The 24,642-nt window shown below is 36.8% G+C and overlaps 1 protein-coding gene across 2 annotated transcripts in view; it reads right to left on the bottom strand.

Moving 5' to 3' along the window:
* Window positions 1–3,042: 3,042 nt before the first annotated feature.
* Window positions 3,043–24,642, bottom strand: part of NDUFS4 (NADH:ubiquinone oxidoreductase subunit S4) — a 112,634-nt gene continuing 91,034 nt past the window's right edge. For both annotated transcript variants that reach the window (XM_019464331.2, XM_019464332.2), the window contains exons 4-5: window positions 24,453–24,526; window positions 3,043–3,260 (exon numbers count right to left, since the gene is read on the bottom strand). In XM_019464331.2, the coding sequence (XP_019319876.1) occupies window positions 3,157–3,260; window positions 24,453–24,526 (178 nt within the window). In that variant the 3' untranslated portion in view covers window positions 3,043–3,156. The remainder of the gene's footprint in view (window positions 3,261–24,452; window positions 24,527–24,642) is intronic.

Genomic DNA, 24,642 nt, shown 5'->3' with positions numbered 1-24,642 from the left:
TATGTAAAAGGGACCAGATATTGCAAGAGAAAAGAATACTGAATTTTTTTAGCCAATTCATGAGGTTGCCTAGGAAGTTAGTTCTACTAGAGTTAACAGAAATAGAGTGCTGTATTTGTTAAAAGCCAAAGTTAAGGTGGAATGCTGTATCTTTTTTTGAGGAAAATTTGCCTGTATTGCCTTATTGTATGGGATCAAAGTAGGTTTATTTTACTGAAATTTAAACTTATATTCATTGAAGTATATGTGGGTTTTTTTGTTTTTTGAGAGAGTGAGAGAGAGAGAGAGAGAGTGAGAGAGGGAGAGGGGCTAGGGGAGAAACAGTGTCTCAAGCAGGCTCCACACTCAGCACAGAGCCCAGTGCAGGGCTCAATCCCATGACGCTGGGGATCATGACCTGAGCCGAAAATAAAAGCTGGACACTCAACCAACTGAGCCACCCAGGTGCCCTCTGTGGAATTTCTTCACAGCCATACTGTAACATTTTGCAGAGTTTATAGCTCCCTTGAAATAAAATTCTAATTAAAATCACATTAAAATATATTTCAAGCTTAAAATTACAAGATCTGAATTGTAGTGTATATTTATGTCTATTTGATTATACAAATAATACAACCTTATGGTAATACATTTCAAAGTTGAAAGACCCAAGACTCAACTCTCCCACAATCAGTGGTAAAATCACATTACTGCTTTCTTACGTGTTTTTCCCAAAACATTCTAGGTACACAGATGTAATAAGTACCTGCTGCTGCACGCCCCCTGATGTTATCTACTATTGCTATTTTTTTCTACTTAGCAATATATCTTTAACAACATTCCAAACACATAGATTTTTTTTTTTTTTTTTTAGTATTTATTTTGAGAGAGAAAGTGTGCATGAGCCGGGGACGGGTGGAGAGGGGAGGGAAAGAATCCCAAGCAGGCTTTGCACTGTCAGAGACCAACATGGGATCTTATGACCACAAGATCACAACCTGAGCTGACATCCAGTGGGATACTTGACTGAGCCACCCAGGCGCCCATCTTGTTTCTAATAGCTGTATAATATCCCACCTATCTCAATTCCTCTTTTAATAAACATTTAGATTGTTCCAGCTTATTGGTTATTAGAAACCATTCTGTAGTATATTTGTACAGTCACTTCTGTGTATATCCATGGGCTATTTGTCTAGATGAGGATTTTTAGAATTAAATGGAATATACAGGGGGCGCCTGGGTGGCTCAGCTAGTTAAGCATCCAGCTCTTAATATTGGCTCAAGTTATGATCTCCTGGTTTGTGAGTTTGAGTGCCACACTGACCATGTGGAGCCTGCTTGGGATTCATTCTCTCTCTCTCTCTCTCCCTCCCTCCCTCCCTCTCTCTCTCTCCCTCCCTGCTCTTCCCCTACATGTGCACATGCACTCTCAAAATAAATAAAAATAGAATATACAGTTAACATTTTGGAAAGAGATTGCCATTATGGCTCTTCAAAAGAAGATTGTACAAATTTATACTTTGATGTGTCTTCTTTGCTGGGCTAGGTCAATGTGGTATTAGTGTTTTTAAGAAATATCATGAGAAAGTACATAATTAGTATATAACTTTCAAAACATCAAAAGAATTTGGGGCGCCTGGGTGGCTCAGTCGGTTGAGCGGCCCACTTCGGCTCAGGTCATGATCTCACAGTCCGTGAGTTCAAGCCCCGCGTTGGGCTCTGTGCTGACAGCTCGGAGCCTGTAGCCTGCTTCAGATTCTGTGTCTCCCTCTCTCTGGCCCTCCCCCGTTCATGCTATATCTCTGTCTCAAAAATAAATAAACATTAAAAAAAAATTAAAAAAAAAAATCAAAGAATTTATTAGCAACCAAAAAAAATCATCTGCCACTGATCATATTTCTTTATAACTAAAGTAATTAAAAGTATGGAATGTGAAGACAGATATGGGTTCAAGTCCCAGCTTTGGCATTTAGGACCTGTGTAATTTTCAGTAGGTTATTTAGTCCTTTAAGCCTTGATTTAGGTCTTTGCAAAATGGGGGAAATAATAGTGCCTAACAGAATTATGATAAAGATTAGTGTACAAAACTGTTTAACGAAGAGACTGATGGGAGTATGTGCTTGATAACTCACAATGGATGACCTAAATGATTTAGCACATAGCAAGAGCATCTATTTACTTCTATTTTATAAAACCAATAGCGAATACAAAAAGATCTCCATCAATGAACTGATTATTTTCTTGCAGTCTTTGAATTCATAAGAATATAAAATCTTCATCTGAACCCCTCACAGTCATGAACGTGAAATCCTGGGCAGAGTTTAGTATGTAACACAATTCATCTGGATTCAAACTTCGAGATAAAGAATTCTAATTAAAGAAGAACTTCAGTAATGAGATTTATCAACTGCAATGTAATCTTGAATTTCTCTAACCTAAGATAAAACCAGGGAATTTCTAAGACAGCATTATAACGATGATGGCTGGTAATTTATAAACAATTTTTCAGGGGAGCCTGGGTGGCTCAGTTGAGTGTCCAACTTGAGCTCAGGTCATGACCTCAGGTTCACGGGTTCGAGACCTACATTGGACTCTGTGCTGATAGCTCAGAGCCTGGAGCCTGCTTCTGATTCTGTGTCTCTCTCTGCCCCTTCCTGTTTGCTGTCTCTCAAAAATAAATAAACATTAAAATAATTTTTAACTATTTAATTCTATTTTATAAAATTTTATTTATTTTTGACAGAGTGTGAGTGAGCAAGAGGCAGAGAGTGAGCCTGGAGCAGGGCTTGAACTCACAAACTGTGAGATCATGACCTGAGCTGAAGTCGGATGATTAACCAACTGAGCCACCCAGGAGACCATTATAAGCACTATTAACTTGAGAATGGCTATAAAGAACCAAGTGTAAAACTCAAATGTTGCTGTTGATTTCAAGCATTCTTTTTAATAGATGTTAAATACTGAAATTACCTAGAAGTATGATCACCTCAAATCTCCACTATATATAGGAAATATATTCACTTTGAGACTTAAACATTTAAAATAGACACCACAAAATGTATCTGTGATTAAAGGTCGAATTTATTAGGAGATTAAGAAATGTATTATACATGGACTATAAATACTGCACAGCTGACTTTATTCACAGTCAAGCACAGAAATATAGTCAGTGCCAACCTATTTTGTGGATACTCTTGTTCTTTTGTTCCAAGAAAAATTTGCACCGTAAGACTTGGACTTGGGTTTTGGAACCTTCTTCTCTTCAATGTCATAGCTCCACCCTAGAAAACAAAAACAAACCCACAGAAACAATTAAAGAGGATACCTCAAGAGCACAGCAAGCAGAAGCTAACTTTCATAAATTTAATGTTTACTTATCAGGAGTGCAGTTCAGCAACCTGAAATAAACTTAGTAATGTGTTCCCTTATAATCCTGTGTGATAAGAGGGTCCAATATATTGTCTGAAGATGATTTACCATATCTCAAAAGTGTGACCCATGATTTGACTTCTCCTTGCTCAATATTCCTAATTCAATTATCAATGGTTACATATTCGCATAAAATTTTCCATTTCTCCAACATGTAAGTCATTTAACATGTGACTTCTTTAATAACTGCAGTAGGGAGCATTAAGCAATATAACCTGTTTCACTGTTTTCTAAAAACTAGTGCCTTTACAACAGTTTGGATCTCACTGGAAGCAATACAGGAAACATAGTTATATACTTAGTTATTTATACAAATGACATAGTTGCAGCAGACCATAAAAGATTACTTGGTTCAGCTCTCTGGATTTTGACAGGCTACTGATTAAGTACAAAAAAAATTTCAGCATTTGCTTCAAGTGCTATCTATTTAGAATCCCAGGGACATACTTGATAACAATGCACAATTTCTGCCCTCACCAAAGGCCCATTGGATCAGAATCTCTGGTAGGGGGCTGGGACTGTTTACTTCCATGTTTTCTGCTGTAAGTCCAATTCTTCAGTTCTTCTAAGGTATGGAGAACAACTATTCAACATGCTCCTTCTTGAAGATGTAATTAAGTCATCTTTCTATTCCCTAGTCTAAGAAACCTCTAACTTTTACTTCATAAGATTCATTTTCCATACCTGTAATTTATTCTATCTGAGGGCTTTTTTCAAATAACTCCTCTTGAAACATGTGATCCATGGCTGAATCATGTAGCCATGTATAAAATGCCCAAACTGAATAATACAGGTATAATTAAGTAAACTTCTGGATCTTGTGAGTCATGAGTTCTAGTGCCTCTTGGTGAGTATAGAATTTGCTGCCACAAAGCTTTCATTCAATAGCCCCTTAGAATGCAATTTTGCCACAAAAGTGAAGCCTATGAAAATCAAGTCATCAAAGTATATTACTACTATTGCCTATTTCAGTGTCCAAAAAGAGGAAATAATTAATAATTCCACTGCTAGAACTCCATCTTCCATGAAAGTCCACGTGCTATATAAGGAAACTAAGAAGCAGGAAAGCAAATGTAACAAATGGTTTAAAAATACAAATGAGGAGCACCTGGGTGGCTCAGTCAGTTGAGCATCTATCTGACTCGATTTCAGCTCACATCATGATCCCAGGGTCGTAGGGGCTGGTTGTTGTGATGTGCGCTGAGCATGGAGCCTGCTTAAGATTTCCCTCTCTCTCTCCCTCTATCTCCCACCCCCCTCTTGCCCCATTCCCTGCTTTTGCTCTCTCTTTAAAAATACAAATACAAATGAAACCTCAAAATCCAGGACACAAAATACTGATTCGCTTGCTTAAACATAACCTTACTTTCATAGGGGAAAGTTTTGAGTACTTTTTAATGTACTAAAACAGGAAAAAAAAAATCAAAGCTAGGTCTTACTTTAAGAGGATCTGAACATTAACAAGTAGCTATTTGCATTTCAAAAAATGTACTAAGGGGCCTAAGAATAGTACCTACCTCATACGTTGTCATGAGATTTAAACAAACTTACGTGAAGTGCTCAGAAAACGCCTGGCACTTAATCATTTACTGATTCTATGAAAAAGGTACTTTTCTAAAACTTTTATATGAATTAATATTATGTCCTTTATATAACTGAGGAAACTGAGGCACAGAGTGGTTAGGTAACCAGCACAAGCTCACTCAGGAAGGGACAGAATGAAGATTTGAACAAAGACAACCTGATTCTGGAGCCTGTGCCTTAACTAATATTGTGTCTCTTGTGTTTACAGCAAGCACATGATAAATGTTCAGCTATTCTTTCTCTCTCAGATTTACCTGCCAGTTTGTAGCTACACATTTTCTACATGAAGTATTAATGTAAATAAAACTTTCATCACACTGGAACCTAATAATTTTGAATTAACTATAGAAAGGAATTTTGTAAGCAAATTAATACTGTAAACTGAGCATAACTTTAACATTATAAACTTCTCAAGCACCTCCTACATTAGCTAGCAAATGATGCTGTTAACTATAAAAAATACTCAATTCAATAAAGCAGGTATAATGATATTTACTCAGCATTTGCTATTCATTTAATGATTGCATACTCTGTGTCAGGGACTGTTTAGACACCAAAGGTAAAGCAGTGAATAAACTCCCAAACTTCCTTAAGTTAGTAGAAGAGAAATTAATAAATGCACAGTATATTAGGTGCTAATACAGTAATAACTAAGATTAAAAAATACATATTATATGCTAACAAGCACTAAAGAGAAAACACTTTAGAGAGGGTGGACAGGGAAGACCTCCCTCCTTGAGAAGGTCACATGTGACTTGAAGACCTGAGGGAGGTCGGAGAGTAAGACAGGTGGAGGTCTGGGAAAGAGCTTGCAGGCAAAAAGAACAAGTACAAAGGCCTGGAGGCAGGAGTGAGTGTCCCCGGTATTCAAAATCCTGTGCTAAGTGCTTTCAATGTATTTTTATAGAGTTTTAAAACTGAGATCATAGGTTGCTTGGCTTATGGATTAGGCATTATATATACACCCTGATTTTGTATTTAATCATGAGGAAAAATAAAACACAGGGAAGACAAATAAGCAGCATAAAGCCACATGGCTAAGTGGCAAAGCCAGAGTTTTCACTGAGGTTGACTTTAAAACTATGCACCCAACCACCTCATAAACAAAACCTTTTCTTTAGAAGCATCTTATAATTGCAATTTTTATCTATTTCACACCCATTTCCTTTCAATCTTTGTGATTTTGTGATATTTTTCCCCCTTGATTTTTAGAAATGTGTTGAAAAGACTGTTTCAAGAATGCCTGGAAAGTCTATGTCCCTCATACATGTCCCTCCATACCCACCCAAGTTGTGGAGAAAGGAAAAGGTTTCTAGAGAATTGTCTGATTATATGGACTGTTGGTAAGTCACCTACCCAAGGCCTCCATGATCTCTTCTTGCCAAGTGATGGGTGAGAGTCCCTATGCTCCCTACTCTGTCCCCCTCCCCACCGCCTCTTCCCAACACACTCTCCAGTCCAATAAAGACATTATTATACACGGACAGATACCTGATAATTACTCTCTCATTTACATGGTTAATCTTTCAACCATCAGGGAGAAAAAAAAAATTTTTACTGCATCAGAATGCAGACATAGCTCTATTATCTGTTTCGTTCATGGAGTCTCAACATGCTGTTAGGGTCACTGCAATGTGAGAAGACTGGGATTTTGTACACATGAAAGAACAACTGGTTTGGGTTTTCTCCTGGTAACTAAGGAGTGACCTGGCTCTTAGAAACTGTGAGCCAGATTATAGTTGCTGTTGATGGTGATAACAACAATAAATAGAAGTATCATTATAGGGATTGGAATGTGGATGGGCAAAACACCCTGGGAAAACAAACAAAAACACACATGGAAGAAACCAGCATTTGCTAACAGCGTCCATCTCTATGTTATTACTCTACCACAGCCACCTGTGATGTTAGGATATATAGAGGAAAAAGTCTGTTCTCACATTTTTCTGGGGAAGTAATTTTGTTCTCAAAGATGCACAAGCAACTTAAGCTTCTCTGATTAAGTAAAAGGAAAGGGTTGGAGGAAATCTAATGATAACTCACAAGAGACTGAAACTCAAGTAAGAGTCTACATAAATCTTTTGGATTTTCTATCCATCATGGAGAAGATATAGATCTGATGCTGTGATGAAAATTTGCTCTTTTTTGGGGAACTCTATCAAGAGTCTGACCACATTTCCAAGCATCCTTCTCCCAAGTGTTTAACCTTATAATGCCTGGATCAACAAATTTACTGGTTCCACTATACTTCATATGAGAATCTTTCCCAAGTTATTTATTATAATATTGTGATAATATGAAGGCTACTGGAGCAAGCAGTAAGCCTTAGCTTAAAAGATAACCATAAGAATAACACCACACTTGAAAGGGCATTAAACATTTGTACTTAATGGGTAAGGTACATGAATTATGCTCCTTTTCTACCTCCTTTTTGACAGTTCTTGAAAAGAAAGAACAACAAAAAGAACATAATATAACTTGCAAGAAATAGGACGTAAAAATTTAAGAATGGAATTTTATTTGTGAAATGTTTAAATTTCTGTAGGAATTTGCTTTTCAACACTTAGTTTTTTTTTTTTTTTTTAAAGAACTCAAACTTGAGTTTCTGAATGAGATCATGGAAGTGAAAACACCTGCACTATCTGAAGAATGCTTATTCAAAATGAAGATGTAGTCTATCTATGACAGTGGTCCCAATATGTTGTTCCATTAGGACACTGAAAACCACTCCTTACTCTTCCCAGCTGTGCAACAGAAGATGATCAAAGCAACTGAGTCCAAAGCAGCTGCCCCAGGGATGGGGTAAGCTCCTAGGGCTGCCGTCACTTCCCACTGAGGAGAGCAGCCATATGGCACGGATTAACCACAAATCCAACCACCAGCACCTAAATGATGAGAAGCTGACTCCCTTTGCTGTTTCACACACTGGAATGCTTTCACAAAGATATTTTCATCTTTAAGCCCTAGTATCAGAGAAGTACCTCTGGCAAATACTCTAGTAAACATAAAATGTGACCTGTAATATCTCATGCTTAATTTCTTTTTTGGAAATATGCCCACTTATTTTGTTGATCTCCAGGCAGTGGTTGGGATACTCTACTTCCTATGATATGAATGTTTGGGGTAATCTTTCAAATGTACCTAAAAAAGCCCAAGGCCCCAAACTCAAAAACCAACCACATAAGGCCTCTGAACAAAACCAGACCACAACAATTAACTTGTGAATTCTATGTATGAGACATAAAAATTCCATTCAGTTTTATTTACAGAACCATTTTATTTATGGTCCAGTAATGCAAACTATTCATCGGTGCTTTTATTGCTTGTGAAATATGTTACCTCTAATAACTTTGGTTCAAGCCCTATAAAATGTCTTTCACCTGTAACAATCTAATCTCAAACCCTGACATTAGTTCGGAAGTGAACAGTTTAATGATTTTTCCTACTGTCCATTTGTGTGCAAAGCAAGAAGCACAACATAATTTGGCACAAACTGACATAACTGGCGGTCATTGCTAACAGAGGCATGGGATGAGAATAGCAAAGGCTTTGGGAAGCCAAAGAAGGTATGTTGATACTTGGAAGGTTTCAAAGTTCCTCACCAGGCTATGTACCCATATTATGCCTGAGTAAAAGCAAAGCATAAACTTTTCAAATATAATTTAAAAGAGGAGGGGGCTGATAGCCTTTGAGGAATTTCACTTTAAAAGTCCCTCTATTTTGAAATTCCCTAGTACCTAATAAATATTTGGGGGGTGGGGGAGTTCAGACTAATTTGAAAGTATCTTAGATCTTCTTTTAGAAAATATCATGGAGGAGAAATAACGTTGGGATACACTAGCAAAGCAATTCTGTCCACAAAAATTATATGAACTTATTTAAACAAGCAAATAAGGTAAAAATGTGAGGCACCTGAAATATTTATTAGATTAGTAACACCCTACACCTGCCACAGCTGCAACACCTCAAAATAAAATCCCACCTTTGATGTGATAGTCAATGACCCCCTTAAATTTTATCTTTTCAAATAATACAGTTGCTCTACAGTATTATTTTTATTTCCAAAGCAGTAATTGGAACCACATTATTCAGAATTTGCCACAAAACAAACTGGTTTGTGTTCCAAAAGTACATATGAAAATCAGTCATTAGAAATTGAGAACACATTTTTTCTAGAAAAAGAAACTATATAACAGTGGTAAATGTCCAAAAATCAATGAGATGTCTGTGCATAGGAATTTCCAAATCCCATATTACACTAGGCACCTCACTAAGCCACCATGTACATATAACACGATCGCCAAGAGAAAAATTATTTCAGACCTCCAACAGGAAATCTATCTCTCCTCCACCCCCTCCAACATGTCTATCTTTGTCTCTCAGGTGCCTCAACAGGTCAGGAGTCAAGCTGAATACTTCCCAGGCTACAAGACAGCCAGTACCTACAACTGGGGACTGAGAACAAAAAGTTATGTAGAAAAAAACTGGGGCTTCACCAGAAAATAATGTAGTATCTATAGTATACCAGATCTCAGCCCTGATCATGGTCTTTGAGTTATTCTGAAACCCTGTAAAATGTAGGTACAAACAGTCCTCATAATTTGTGGATTCTGTATTTGTGAATTTGCCTACTCACTAAAATTTACTTGTAACCCCCAAATCAATGTTCATGATGCTTTCATGGTCATTAGTGACACGCACAGACCTTTAAAATTAGATTCACCCAACATACATGTTTCCAGCTGAGGTCAAGTAAGGTAATGTTCTGTGCCTTCTTGTTTCCAACCTCATATTGTAAACAAGTGTCCTTTTCGTGTTCTATTTACAGCCACATTGTATTTTTTTCCTTGAAGATTTTGCTGTTTAAAATGGCCCCACAAGTATAGTGCTTCAGTGCTTTCTAGTGTTCCTAAGCACAAAAAGGTTCTGATATGCCAGTATGTGTATCAGGTAAGCTTCACTCAGGCATAAGTTACAAGTGCTGTTGGCTATGAGTTCAATGTTCATGAATCAACGATATACATTAAATTAGGTGTTTTTAAACATGTGAATGGAATCACATTTTAAAAAGGTTACGTATTGCTTGGCTAACAAAGTAGTGCGATCAGGGGCTTGCAGGAATTTAATTTTGTATTTTCCTAGGAGCAGTATTTCCGTATTTGCTAATTTAGTGTTTGTTGGGACTTTATAGATCATAACTATCATGAATAATGAGAACCAACTGTAATAGATACATAAATTCTGTCTGGTGACTCCACCCTACCCCCTCTGAAAAAAAAAAAAGTCTGTTTCCATTTGTAATTCATCTCAAATTTCCTTTATATAAATTTGTGCCATATTGATTTTTCCTTTGAATTGGTTACAATATCTGCCTGGCTCCCTTATTTCATGACTAAAATAAATTTAAATAAATTTTAAAAACGTTCATTTATATCTATATTAGAGTCATGATTTTATCTTTTTCAGGAAATTCTTTTAACAATTTTGGAGGTCCCATTGAGACACCTAATAATAGATCCACCAACCAAAACACCAGAAGTTGCGTGCCTTATTTTAAGCGCAGGTATGTCTTTTCTTGGTAAATACAAGAGAACTTTGCTGACTCTCCATTTTTCTAATTTTAACTTTGCTCTCTACTATGTCTGGAAATTGGTTTTATGGTCTAATTATTTGATGATTCCCTTAAGTGAATTAATGGCTTTAGAGATCTATTCTCATTTTATTTGTTTGTTTGTTTATGAGCTTGCAAGCATGAGTGGGAGGGGCAGAGACAGAGGAGATAGAGAATCCCAAGCAGGCTCCCTCCTCTCTGTCAGCACAGAGACCCATGTCAGGCAAGAATTGAAGAACCAGGAGATCCTGACCTGAGCCAAAATCAAGAGTAGAAAGTTTGAGTGAGCCACCTAGGTGCTCCTCTATTCTCATTTTAAATAGCGGGAGAAAAGACAGAAAATCTGGTTTGTTGGTCTTTGAGGTTTATTTGACTCAAACAAATGAAGAATTTATACTCACTTAGAACAGCTCTTTAGTATGGACTAGTCAATTTCATAATTCTGTTAACTGTTAAACCACGACTGAAATTTTAGAACTGAAGTTGTAAGCTCTCTGTGACTATTAGTCTGTCTACATGTCTATTAATTCAGAAGGGCCTTTACCTCTCATATGTGTGGGTAATGTTTTTCTACCTCTACATGACATTAATGAATTAGATTACAAAAATCTCTTTTAGAGGCTCTGTTCTGATTGGCTTATAAAGAAAAATAAGTGCTTGTGTAAGTATTCCTAAAAATCTTGGGGCACCTGGGTGGCTCAGTCAGTTAAGCTTCTGACTTTGGCTCAGGTCATGACCTCATGGTTCCTGAGTAGTTCCTGACTTGGAGCCCAGCATCAGGCTCTCTGCTGTCAGTGCAGAGTTCACTTCTGGATCCTCTACCTGTCCCCACCCCTCTGCCCTTCCCCTGCTTGCTCTCTCTCTCTCTCTCTCTCTCAAGAACAAAAATAAAAGAATTCTTAGAAAACAAGGAAATTCAACTTCTAAATAGTCTTAATGTGCTAGATTTTAAAAAGTTTTCTCCCCCCCCCCCCCCAATTTATGTGAAAGAGAGAGACCACATGCAGCACAGAGAGAGGGAGAAAAAGAATCCCAAGCAGGCTCCATCCACAACATCAGCACAGAGCCCAACCAAACTCCTGAGCTGTGAGACTGTGACTTGAGCTGAAGTCAAGAGTTGGGTGCTTAACTGACTGGGCCACCCAGGTGCCCCTGAAGACCTAAGGAACGTTTGTTTAAGAATTCAAGTTTAGATTAACATAGGTGAATCTGGGGTGCCTGGCTGGCTTGGTCGGAAGAGCGTGCCAGCCTCGATCTCTGGGTTGTGAGTTTCAGCCCCATGTTGGGTGTAGAGAATAAAAAAAAATTAAAAAAAAAAAAAAAATTGATGAATCTTTGGCAAACAAGACAAATTTAATAATTTTGATTTAATAAAAGAAGCTATGTTTTCTTTAATAGTGTTAAATATAACACATAGATCTTTATTCTACCTCGATATATATTCTTTGTGAGCTTATATAAATTTACTGATCGAATGAGCTAGTATTACTTCTGCTTAATGTTTATAATCCTAAAACATATAAATCTGTGTTTATCCAAAATGATTCATTATTCTGGTAATTTTAACAGTAATAGTTTTGTAGTATGTCACATTGAAACTTAACTTCCAGGGGCACCTAGGTGGCTCGTTGTTATGTGAATTTCTACGTTTGGCTAGTTTACAAAAATATTGGTGTGTAACAGTTTTCAATGATCTCTGTTTTCTCTATGAAATCCAAGTAACTTTCATTAAAAGATACAATTAATATACATGAATCAAATTCTACTAGGAGCGGTAGTGGCAGAGTTGCAACTTGGTATGCAAGGTAATGAGATGTGTTTCTGTTTACCAATGGAAAAAGAGAACAGTGAGTATAGAGGCTGCTTTTAGGCAACCAACTTGAACACTGGAAACCTGATCAAGGCAAAACGGCCCACAGCTACCACAGGGCTGAATGCAAACAGGCTCCCTGAGTGACCCACGTCTAAATAGCCACAGGCCCTAACTGACCAATTACAACCAGGCACAGTTCTGAAGATTACCAAAAAAGGGAAAATTCTATATTCTCTCACTCTGTCCTGTAACTGTGGCCCCTCACCACCACCGCATAGGAGACGGTCTCTCCTTCGCTGTCCTGCCTGCTGCTCCCTTGAAGTGTATTCAATAAACTTCTGTTCTGCCTTGGGTGAATTCTTACACCGCTTGCACCACTGGCCTCTGCCTGATTGGGTTGCCCCACATTTGATGACCTCCCCATCTGATCCGGTCCCCTCACAGTTAGGTCCTAAAGTAAATAACTGTTCCAGAATGAGAAAGAAAATGGTGAAGGACATAACCTGAATGAATACAGAAAGTTATATAAGATTTGTAAAAAAAACAAAAACAAAAAAACCCCCACTTTTATTTGCCTTACATGTCTAAAAAATAAGTCTGAAAAGCTATGAAACGTTTACAATCTTCACAAAGTTTGCTAAGTTTTGGTAGGCTTATTTCATTAGTTCACTGTTCCCTGCCTCAACATGAAGGGTTAATTCTTTTTGTCTCATCTGCCTAGATTTCAAAGGTTCTGTGGTTTACCACAATAACCTTAGATGTTTTACACATATGAACCCTATATGCTTTACGTCCTTGATGACTTCTGTGAGAGCTCAGGTTTTTTACAGTTACGTTACCTTTTATGTTTGTAAGTTTTTTTTTTTTTTAATGTTTATTTTTGAGAGAGAGAGAGAGAGAGAGAGAGAGCAAGAGCGCGCATGAGTGGGGAGGAGCAGCGAAAGAGAGGGAAACACAGAATCTGAAGCAGGCTCCAGGCTCTGAGTTGTCGGCACAGAGCCCAACCTGGGGCTCGAGCCCACCAACCAGGAGATGGTGACCTGAGCTGAAGTCAGATGCCTAACCGACTGAGCCACCCAGGCGCGCTTATATTTGTAAGTTTTATCCTTACTATGAAGTGACCAGCCAAGTACTGTTTGTCTGGCACCCATGATCCTATTCCTATCCTAAGTGTGCATATCTACAGACATTTTGTTTTTTGCCTCCTCAAAATAAAAAAGCCTAAATGTAAACTAAAACATTCAGATTATCTTTGTACCTAAAACTATCTTTGAGATTCCCCAGAGGGCCTCTGGAAGATCACAAAGATGTATTCTTTCAACCTTGTGAAAAGAGAGGAAATAACTAGGTTTATTTGACACGTTATTATTGATGAGTAGCATTACAAGAATTATCAAGTCAGAAGAGATGCTTAACCCTCCTGAGGTTAAATGTGTATGGGTAAAATATTATTAATATAAATATTTCACAAATTTATGCTATATGCTAAGTATAGGTTCTCAGTGCCCTCACTGTCCATGCTGTGTTACTTATCAGACACAATTTCAGTTTTCTTTAAAAATAGCAACTTGTGGGGGCGGGGGGCACATGGTGGCTTAGTCGGCTAAGCATCCCACTTAGGCCCAGGTCTTGACCTTGCAGTTCATGAGTTCGAGACCCACATCAGGGTCTGGTGCTGACAGCTCAGAGCCTGGAGCCTGCTTCCTATTCTGTGTCTCCCTCTATGCCCCTGCCCCACTGACACTCTGTCTCTTAAAAATAAACATTAAAGAAATAATAATAACAACTTTGTTTCATCTTCCTTAGTTTGGAAATCCTATCTCCTAAGGTTAGTATATGTAAATCAGGAATCCTATCACTTATCACTGGTGTTTTATTAATACACAAATGCTTAGGACCTACCCCAGACTTACTGAATCTCTTTACTTGATTTTCTTGATATACTTTTGGTATATTCTTACTATAATGTTTGGTGCATTCAGGAAATATATCTCAGGATTATTATATTTCTCTGGAAGTATTATGTTCATCCATTTTTATAAATTAGATGCACATTCACTGTCTTCTTTGAAAAGAGTCTTTAATATTGTTTACAGATATTTTGTCTATAACATTTTTGGTATGACTTTAAGTTGCATTATCCTTGTTACAAATATTTCACTTCTGAAATTTACCAGTAATGTTAACTACGGCCATCTTAAGTCTTTTATCATTTATGGATAGATTGTTTTGTTTTACTCTGATGCTTCCCTGAAAGCTCCTGAAATCAGTTACAGGCCTGAGTGCTTTGTCTTCAACAAAGAGAGACTGCCTCAGAGCTCTGTGAAGGACTGTTATTCCTGGCTTTAGGCTTCTGATGGCATAAATAATTGTAAGACCAGACCAGTGGACTAAGTCAACATTTCCAGAACTCTAGTTGAGCACCAGATAAATTAAGGATCCAGTGAAACAAGAATTAACTATATAGGACTGAATGCACTGATAGGGCCTAAAATGTTCTATTTTCTGGACATTTAAGGAAGTCCTTTCCCTTTCTTCTGAGGTATCTACAATTTAGTAGACTCTGTTTTGTAAACTAAAATTTACATCATTCTTAAATGACAGGAGTCTCCCTGAATGACCCCTACAGAATTTGGGAACTCTTATTGAATATTCTTATATTCATGGTAATACCGTTATTTGTACATGTTCAATATGTCCTTTTTATTAGAACATTAGTGTAAACAATGGTTATGCAATGAAGTTCTTACCTCGATCGACATATTTGACAATGATGCTCATTTAATCAGATATGACCAGACACTTTAAAAGAACTAAAGTTGACTTTATGAGGCCAATGCTTACAAACTCCTTCCAGGAAAAGTGGCCTGGCACCAGGCTTACAAAGTTCCCCAAGGTAGTAAAGAACCTTATTCTGAGGACCCTAGGATATTTTGGGGTCCTTGAGAAGGGAGAAAGAATTTGCCTAAATTAATAGGCATCACACAGAAGAAATCTGGTTGGTAGTTATTGGCTGTGAAAAGTCTAATCTGAGACTCCTTATGAAAAATTTCACAGCAAAGCAAACTTACAAAAGCTTACATGGTAAAGAGCAGAACTGCTGCCCCCAAAAATGCCTTTTTGGCATAAGGATTATTTTGAGCTTGTTATTTTTCAGAAGCAGTAAAATCTCTGAAAATGAAGAAATTGGCCTTTTGTGAGGGACATTTACATTTATAAGGGAAATCTCCATTTGTAAAGGTGCCTCCCTCTCAGTACTAGGAAGAGGAGGAGGACTAAAACTTGGGAAACTCACCAATGGAGAAGTCTTGAAATTAAATCTGCATAACAATTAAACCCTTGTTTATGGTGCTTTGCCTGATAACCTCCAAACTCACTCTCCCTAGCACCGCCCCCACCCCAAATCTTTTGTCTTTAGCTGGAGATAATACTTAAGGTGGTGGCAATGGCCATTTTGGAATTACTCAGTGTTCCTGGGTATATAGGAGGTATAAATGTTATTAAACTTGTTTGTTAATCTTTTCATTATGGGGGGGGGGGCGGAGTCTCAACCAAGAACCTAGAAAGTTAGAGGGAAAATTATTTTTCCTCTCCTACTGTGGCAAATTAGGCATTCTTGCTACACATAAATAAATAATCAGGTCATTTATTAGCCCAACATTTTGTGATCATAATCTTTCTTTATACTTTTTTTAATCGTAAAAGGGGAAGAGTGGAAACAAATTCTGTTTCAGTAGAAAATGGCGTTATCTATAGCATGCCCTCCCTACCCCTTCCAGGTTAACAGATTCCAGCTTAATTCCTTGTCTTTCGGCTATTTTATTTCTTTTTAAATTGTATGATAGATATGCAAATTATGTCCTGTGTCCTACTGGTGGTGATTTAATTAACTCCCCTCCCCCACAAAACCTCCATCTGTCTCTATTTGCATTCCTTTTTTCTACATACTTTGTGCTGTTTTGACTTTTTGAACTGGTTATAACATCTACCTACTTCCTTTATATCACATGATAAAATGAATCCTTTAACAAGAACTTTTGTATCTGTAGGAGTCATGATTCCTAGCTTTCAAAACAAAGGCATCTTTTAACAGGTGTGTGGATGTGAGGTTGAGACCCTCATTCGAAGGTTTAAGTTAGGTAGAAGTCCAGACTTTGCTGATGGGGTCTACTTCTGGGATAATTCTAAATCCTACCTCCTTATTTTCCTGAATCAAGGGCTCGACCTGTCTACTTCCTCCCCTGTTCTACCTTCTATTACTTTGGAGGCAGCTTTTCCTCTCCAACAGACCCACTGTGGACAGAATGCAGTTTCACAGTTTATCCTCTATCCTCCTGCTCCTGAAAGAAACCCTCCACTATTTTGAGAATTTCAAAGAGTTTTTATAGCTAACAACAATGAGAAAAACACAGGGGGTAAAATGACCTACCAGAGGAAAGTCACAAAGTTTCAAATCAGATCAAACAGGGAAAAGGCCATTTCTGGTTTTCATTAGCATGTAAATGGTAGTAGATCCTAGTCTTCGACCACTTTTCCACAACTATTTTACTCCTCCTCTCTCTGTGATGCAGCTTCCTTCTCCTCCCCGCCTTCAACCACCTCAGGAAACACCAGGAAAAGACAAAAGCCACAATGGGTGAGAAAGGTGGGTCTTTTCAGTACACAAAGAACTAAAGTAAGGTTCATCTACATTTCAGAGGAAACCCCAGATACTCTTTTCTCTTTTTACAAAGAAAGGTTATCTTTGAAGAGTTCCTCTGGAGTATTTGCTGAGCTCAAAGAGGAGACCTTCAGGATGAGGCCCTGGGGTTAAACCCAAGACACCCAGGGTATTTATATTTCCTTTACTTAGTGTGTATGTTGGGGGAGGTTGAGAAGTAAGATTTGGCAAAGGGGAAGGTAAGGAGAAGAGGGGAAGCCACAGGGAGAATAGTATTCGGTCTCTTCTCCTTTCCCACTCCCTAATTCCACAGAACTTTGAAGAAGTGAGGTATGGTAAGAAGAGAGACCTAAGCAAAACAGAAGCGGGGGTGGGGGGGTGGTAGTTATAGGAGTTATTAAAAGCAGGAAGAAGAGAGCTTCTTTTAGTCTCAGAAATATATTCTTAGATAAAAAGATGAACCTGCACAATACCTTATTTGGTTAAGAAACTGAAAATAGGCGATTAATGGGATTTTGTGGTATACTCTTGGTCTCTTTTAGCTACTTTATTTCATCATTATATTATGTGTAACATAAGATTTCCACTTATCCTTCATACTGGGTAAGAGTAAAGAATAGAACTATATTTCTTCAATATAAAATGTGAAATCCTCAAAGTTGGATAAGGTTTTCTTATTTCTTATATTAACTATAGAATATAAGTAAAATATTTAGAATCTGTATACTGATGTGGAGAACAAGGCAAAAGAAAAAAAAAATTAAAATTCCTTAAAACTTACAACCCACTGACACGTACTTGGGACAGGCAGGGTGACCTTCCTCCAGGAACTCAACTGCCTTAATGTTAATACTTTGCTAGAAACAAAAGGCAACCTTAGCTTGACATTACCCCGACCTCCAGGATACTGTAAAAATCTCTTTGGAAACTTCCTTTATCTCTATAACCCCAAGATATATGTTAGCAATCATCCTCCAAGCATAAGGCCTACTGATACACGTCTGAAGGGTCTCAAGGCTTAAGTTTTTACTAGACAATAGTAAATGACCTTTTCCTAACAGCAGCCCCTCAAGGTCTTAGAAATCTTGTTTCCAAATTCTTCAGAGGCTTATGCTATCCTGAGCCCCCTCCCAACTTGAAAGTGCAGCTATTTCTGCCCATGGGTCCTATTTCCCTGCTTTAATAAAACCACCTTTTTGCACCAAAGACATCAAGAATCTTTGATTATTCGTTCCTGAACCCCAATATTTTCACATCATATAACAATGTATATTCTGTATACTGCTAAATACTATAGATTAGTGCTGTCCAATAGAAACAATGTAAATCACATATAATTTTTTTTGAACACCAGAACTTTAATGATTGTAAGGAGTGATAAAATTTGATACAGGTTATAATGACATTATATTTGATTTTTCAAGGTTAGTGAAATTATACCTACATTAATAATTCTGAATGTCCTATAGGTACATTAGGAAGTATCTAAAATAAGGCAAATATAATGGAGTTTAATTAACAAGTTCTCAACTATTATGATAGCTTTCAGAATAGCAAAGTATGTAATTGACCAAGTTGAATGAACATTTCCTTTTTGTATTTATATATAAGAGATACAAAAGAAAATAATATACATTTCCTGCATGTATCTATCTATAAGCCTCCCATATAAGACTTCTGTAAATAATCCTGCCTGATTGTCCACTACACCCATGCTTACCTCAAGCTACAAGGCTCTGCATAATGACTCTTGTCTACCCCCTACGTCTCATTTCCTGGAATTCATGTCCTCACTCTGCCCTAGCTGATTCTTCTAGTTCCTTGATGCACTCTTTTCTACCTCAGAACAGATTATTTCTCTCCTGCTCTAGATCCTACTTTTCCAAATCTTACGCCTGAAAGGCCATTCAGGGAAGTCTCATCATTCTTTTTCTTTTTCTTTAAATCATCATTGATTTTTGCTGTCCATGTTTTCAGAGCTTCCTTCCTTCTTGGTGCCTAAACTGGGTTCCATGGAGAGAGAGAGAAAAGTACCTGTTCAACAAGTCTGTCACACTTTGAATCCTGGTAGGTATATTGTGCCTCTGATCTGAAAGACAGAACTTCAGTAGTTCTAATAACTTTTGACCCTTAACCAAGAGGGCTCAAGCCCAGTCCATATGGCAGAAATGTAAATGGATGCATATGGTTGGTATATCACTTCCTGTATCGTCCTCTTTTTATTTTCCACAGATGAATTTTCTCATTGAAAGCACCTTCTGAATCTGGCTATGAAACAAAAACTTCTGAGCATATGAATGAAGTTCTATATTTTCTGGGGACTAAACATGGATTTTCTGTAGTAGCTAATGAACACTATTTTATCATTCCAGATTTTCCTGAATCTAATCACCTAAGCAATATTCACACTCCTTTAAGAAGCCAACATTGACAAAACATTGGAGCTGATGTGAGTTTTGGATTATTCTTCCTTTTTTACTAGCTCATGTTTATAATCACTCCAATAGGATAGGGATGCAAGCATATAAACAGGTTATCTGGTTGAATCACATATATTCTAAAATTTTCAGTTTGTTTATTTAAGTAATCTTTACACCCAATGCAGGGCTTGAACTCATGAGCCCGAGATCAACAGCTGCATGTTCTTCTGACTGAGCCAGCCAGGTGCCCCAGTATAACTTTAAGCTTTCTAGTAGCCACTTTAATAAATGACTAAAGAAATAGTAGGAAAAAAAAAAAAAAAAAGAAAGAGAGGTAGAATTTATTTTAATCCTCTTTTCCTACCCCAATACATAATCAATATAAAAACTTAGATATTAACACCAAGTCTTTGAAATACAGGGAATATTTTACACTTACAGCACATTTTAATTTGCACAAGACACATTTCAAGTGCTATACAGACACATGTGGCTACCATATTGGACAGTGCTGACCTAATGATTAAGATCTACTAGCAGCATAGCATAAAAAATACTGCACTTGAAATTTAGGAACTCGGGCTCTATCAGTTAAGAGCTATGTGATTGATCTTGGTCTTGTTTTATTAACTTCTAGGCCTCTATATCCTTAAAAAAGAGTTTAGGACAAATAACATACACCTTGGAAAACAGCTCTAACATTATGAAATCATCATCTTAAGTACACTGGGATATACTTAAGTTTATCCATTAATAAACTCAGGATAAGCTCCAAATTAGAAAAACATTGGTTGTATTTTACCAACACATCAGAATATAAGAGATTGTTAATCATTCTACTACAATTTCCTTTCTTCAGATTTCTAGTTACAGGGAATTAATTATAATAAAAGGCATAACAAGTAGCCAAATAAAAGTGATTTACAGAAAAGTTAAAACATGATTTGGAGAACAATTTATAAGACATCCAAATGTATAGTTCAAACTCACCAATATTTATTAAGCACATTAAAAGATGAGTGGAACTGGATGTTTTTTCCCATGTAGGTGCTTATAATCCAGGATAAAATATTAAGTTTGATAAAATATTAACAGTCTGAGTACAAGGGCAGGCCTTATTTAACTACTGATCCCCAGACCAGCCACCAGTGCCAGCAACAATAGTGTGTGATGGAATGCAACACAAAAAATACAAAACAGTACTATAAAAGCTGTAAGAAAGGAATAAATCATTGTGGGAGTTAAAAGGAAGAGAGAAAGTGTATCCAGTAGGGGGTGGGAGATGGAGGTGGGAAAGGAAAATAAGAAAAGGGACCGAGAAAGAGTTAATGTTTAAACTATATTTTGAAGGCTAGATCCTAGTTCTTGACAGCAATAAGTATGAGAAAGGGAACAGCCTGAGTCAGGTTATAGATGAGAGAAAGGATCTAGCAAGCCTGGCGATAAGGGCAGAAAGAAGAATTGGGACACAGTAAAAGAAAGCTAGGTCAGTGCTCCAGCGATGTTAGTGCTTACATTGTGAACTTTAAATTATCAGTTGAGCAGCATATTTCTTAAGCACAGGCCCTACACGATGTTTGAATAAAGAATATTTTGGATTTAGAAAAAGTCACAGAGGAAAGGGTGTTGGTATTCAGACAGTGTGTGTGTGTAATGGTTTGGACTATGGGTCAATAACTATTTTCTGCAAATGGCCAGAAACAAAATATTTCTAGACTTTGGGGGCCATATGGTCTCTATTACAACTATTTTAACTTTACTATTGCAGCTGAAGAGCAGTTAAAGACAATACATAAATGAATGACTACGACTGTGTTCAAATAAAACTTGCTCATTCACTTATAGGTATTATGACCTTGTTAGCTAACGTTACTTAATGTCTCTAAAACCTCAGTTTCCTTGATCTACAAAATGGGGATAATAACTGTTCATGCTTCATAGAGTTGCGTGAGGATTAAATGAGAAGGATGAAAAGCACTAAACATAGTGACAAACGCATGCCTTATTAGCTTTTGTGATGATGATACTCATTACCTGAGTCTGAAATATAATTAGAAGGCATTAAAAATGGTTTCTAGGAAGCAAATGAATCTGGAAATCTTGTTCCTCACTGTACTCATTCTCTACAATACAATCCTTTATGTCAAAGACATTGATGGTCATGACTTTTCTTAGAACCATTTAAAAGTAAGGGAAACAAAACTAAGAATGGGATGAAGGGTATAGGTTGTTCATTTTTGGAATAGTCCCTGAGTATATAAACTAACCTCCTATTTCTAGATACGCCCAAAAGGCAAACATTTAATAGGATACACTTTGCCAGGTTTTTTTTTGTTTATTTGTATCAACAAAAACACATTTTCCCCCTAGAGCATATAATGAATAAGGTACTGGGCTAAAAAGTAAAGACACATAACCTTATGTCTATAGTCTTTGTGCATTACCCATCCAACTTCTCATTTCAAAGATGAAGATACATGTTTATCAAAAGTATAGTGAAACGTGACTTGCTCAAGATCTCCTGTGAAGCTGACAGTTATGGAATGAGAATCCTAATTACCAGCCTCTTAATCCAATAGTCTTTACATATTAGTGCTTCTAAACCATTTCTTCTTAATGTTGTTACTAACCAGAACATTGGTTCACCCAACCTTCACCAGCATTAGTTCACAATGGAATGATGTTAGGTGTGGGGGGAGAGGGGATCCATTTGTATGTCTCCACCATTATCCACCCACCCAGGAGAGGCAAATCAGAATGGGTAAGATGTGGGTAATTTGGGATTCTGTACCGTTTCAATGATTTGTTGCCTCAATACCTAGAGAAACAGGACTTTATATACATAAAATCTCTTTACATGATATATAATGCTGAATGTTCAATAAATGAGACAGATCACAAGTACTACAGTGAATTCAAGGGTGTAATAATCAGTGAGAACTCTCTCAGATGAGTAGAAAGATGTATTTTAGAAAGTCAATTAATTTTACCACATACCACATGTCCATTATATAGGTTTTGTGCTAGGTGCTGAGGACAAAGCAGTGACTAAGACAGATAGAATTCCTACTACCTTGTAGGTTAAAATTCCTGACCCACTATTAGTCTACAGTATTATAAGATACTCTCCATTAAACTTTTTCAAGTTAACACTGTTTACTGACTTTGATAATGTTCCTCAGTTTTCTTTCCCAGGGAGGTAGAAATCAAAGTGGGAAAGCACCTGATTTCAACAGCAGCAGCTAGTTCACACCTGCAATTCACATGACAACTGTAGTCATGCAGTCCTGGTGACCACTTAGACATTAACCAGAGATTTAACAATTTAATTAGATTTCCTGTTATTAAACTCACATTACAGACCTCAAATGAATAATTTTCAAGGTGTCAGACATGAAATATGGTAGGCTGCAAAGATGGAAAACATTAATAGAACTGCTTTTGATAAGCTATATTACAGTTTAATTAAAAAGCAATTTAATTTAAATCAAAATAATATCTTAAAGACTATGACCACCATGAGAATAATTATGTAATTAAGAAATTTGGAAATTGCCAAGAACATGTTAATAAGGAGCTTCATTTACAAATTTTTTTTTTTAAGTTTTAAAAAGCCTACTACAAAGTCTAAGATAAACTTATGTACAATTATAACTTAACTATGTTCTAAGCACTTCTATTAATGAAGGCAATCCTCAATTCCCACTGTACATAGGAGAAAATGGAAGCACAAGACATACAAATAATAGGAGACCAACATGGATCCAAAGGCCAGGCAGTTTGGCTTCACACTCTTACTCATAAGCTACATAATACTAAGGGTAAAGTGAATATTTTAGATAATAATATATGTCAAATATGTTACAGAACACTAATAATCTTTTACATTGATCTACTGCGTTATAGTAACAATATACTTAAATAGACACGATCTCATTCAAATAGATAGTTTAGATTCAAATTCAGTTTGACCAACTGAGTTTGACCAACTGGAACAAAAGAATGCATTAGGTACAAATATATAGTAGTGCTTTTAAATCCAAAGGAGACAAACAGAAATATCAGATGGAGAGAGGTAAGGGTGAGAACTAATAGATTCAAAGTAACTATTAGGTAAAAGGTACTGGACTAGGTACACTATGACTTAAGTACCATGACTTCAACCATGAGAAAACGTTAAGTCCATTATGAAATTAATCCAAAATCATATAGCTTCAGAGTAGCATAACAAGGATCAGAATTCAGACTGGACTGACTCCCATGACTGACCACCATGTTGCATGGCTTAATAGAAAATGAGGAGAAAAGAATTGGCATTTTCATTGATAGCAATATCAACATAAAGAAATTTTAGGTGGCTACCTCAAAAACTAATACGGTCTTAGACTGCATTAATCTAATATTAGAGTTCAGATTATGCTTGGTACTATCCCCACCATATCTAGAAAAGTGGCAAACATTTAGGCTTACATGAAATTTTATAGAGAATAAGGTAATGATAACTATTTTTCAAATAAGGGAAGAGCTATTAGGCAGAATTACAGATTTGAGATTTTGGCTCAAAGTAATAAAGAAAATAATAAACAGAGGTATCGACTGGAACAGGCTATCTTATGAGATGTTCAATGAGTTCAAAAACCAAATGTTAGTAATTCTGCAGAGGGAGCCATAAACAAGGTAGGAGTAGGAGAAATAGTTTTTCTCCCTGCTTCTATTTCAAATTAGGGGAAGTTTGGCTTTTATGTGTTATGTGGGCATTCTATTTTAGATTTTTTTACATGGGGGAGGTGTTTTGATGGTGTAAAAAATCTAAAAACCACGGGATTAGACAGACCTACTACAAGATTTCTTTCAACTCAAATTCTGTATTCGTGACTGATTTTGATTAAGGTCAAGAACATAAAATCTTACTTTCATTTTATTTGTCAAAGCAAAACAAATATAACCTAAACATACCATTTTTTTCTGCAAAGGCAGCTGCATCTTCTTTAGTACTGAAGGTCAGAACCATGTTGGACAAGGGATCAGCCCTGTAAGAGACCATTTTTTTCCAGGATTTAACATTAAATATATATTTTAAAATATATATGTAAAATCAACTAAAACATTTAGAAAATAAACAGCTGCTGTATGAGATAAGTATAAA

This window comes from Panthera pardus, unplaced genomic scaffold (assembly GCF_024362965.1).
Source record: "Panthera pardus isolate Hobbes unplaced genomic scaffold, ASM2436296v1 HiC_scaffold_2, whole genome shotgun sequence".
Lineage (NCBI taxonomy): Eukaryota > Metazoa > Chordata > Mammalia > Carnivora > Felidae > Panthera > Panthera pardus.
The sequence above is the reverse complement of the archived record's forward strand: the minus strand, read 5'-3'. Positions and strand labels throughout refer to the sequence as shown.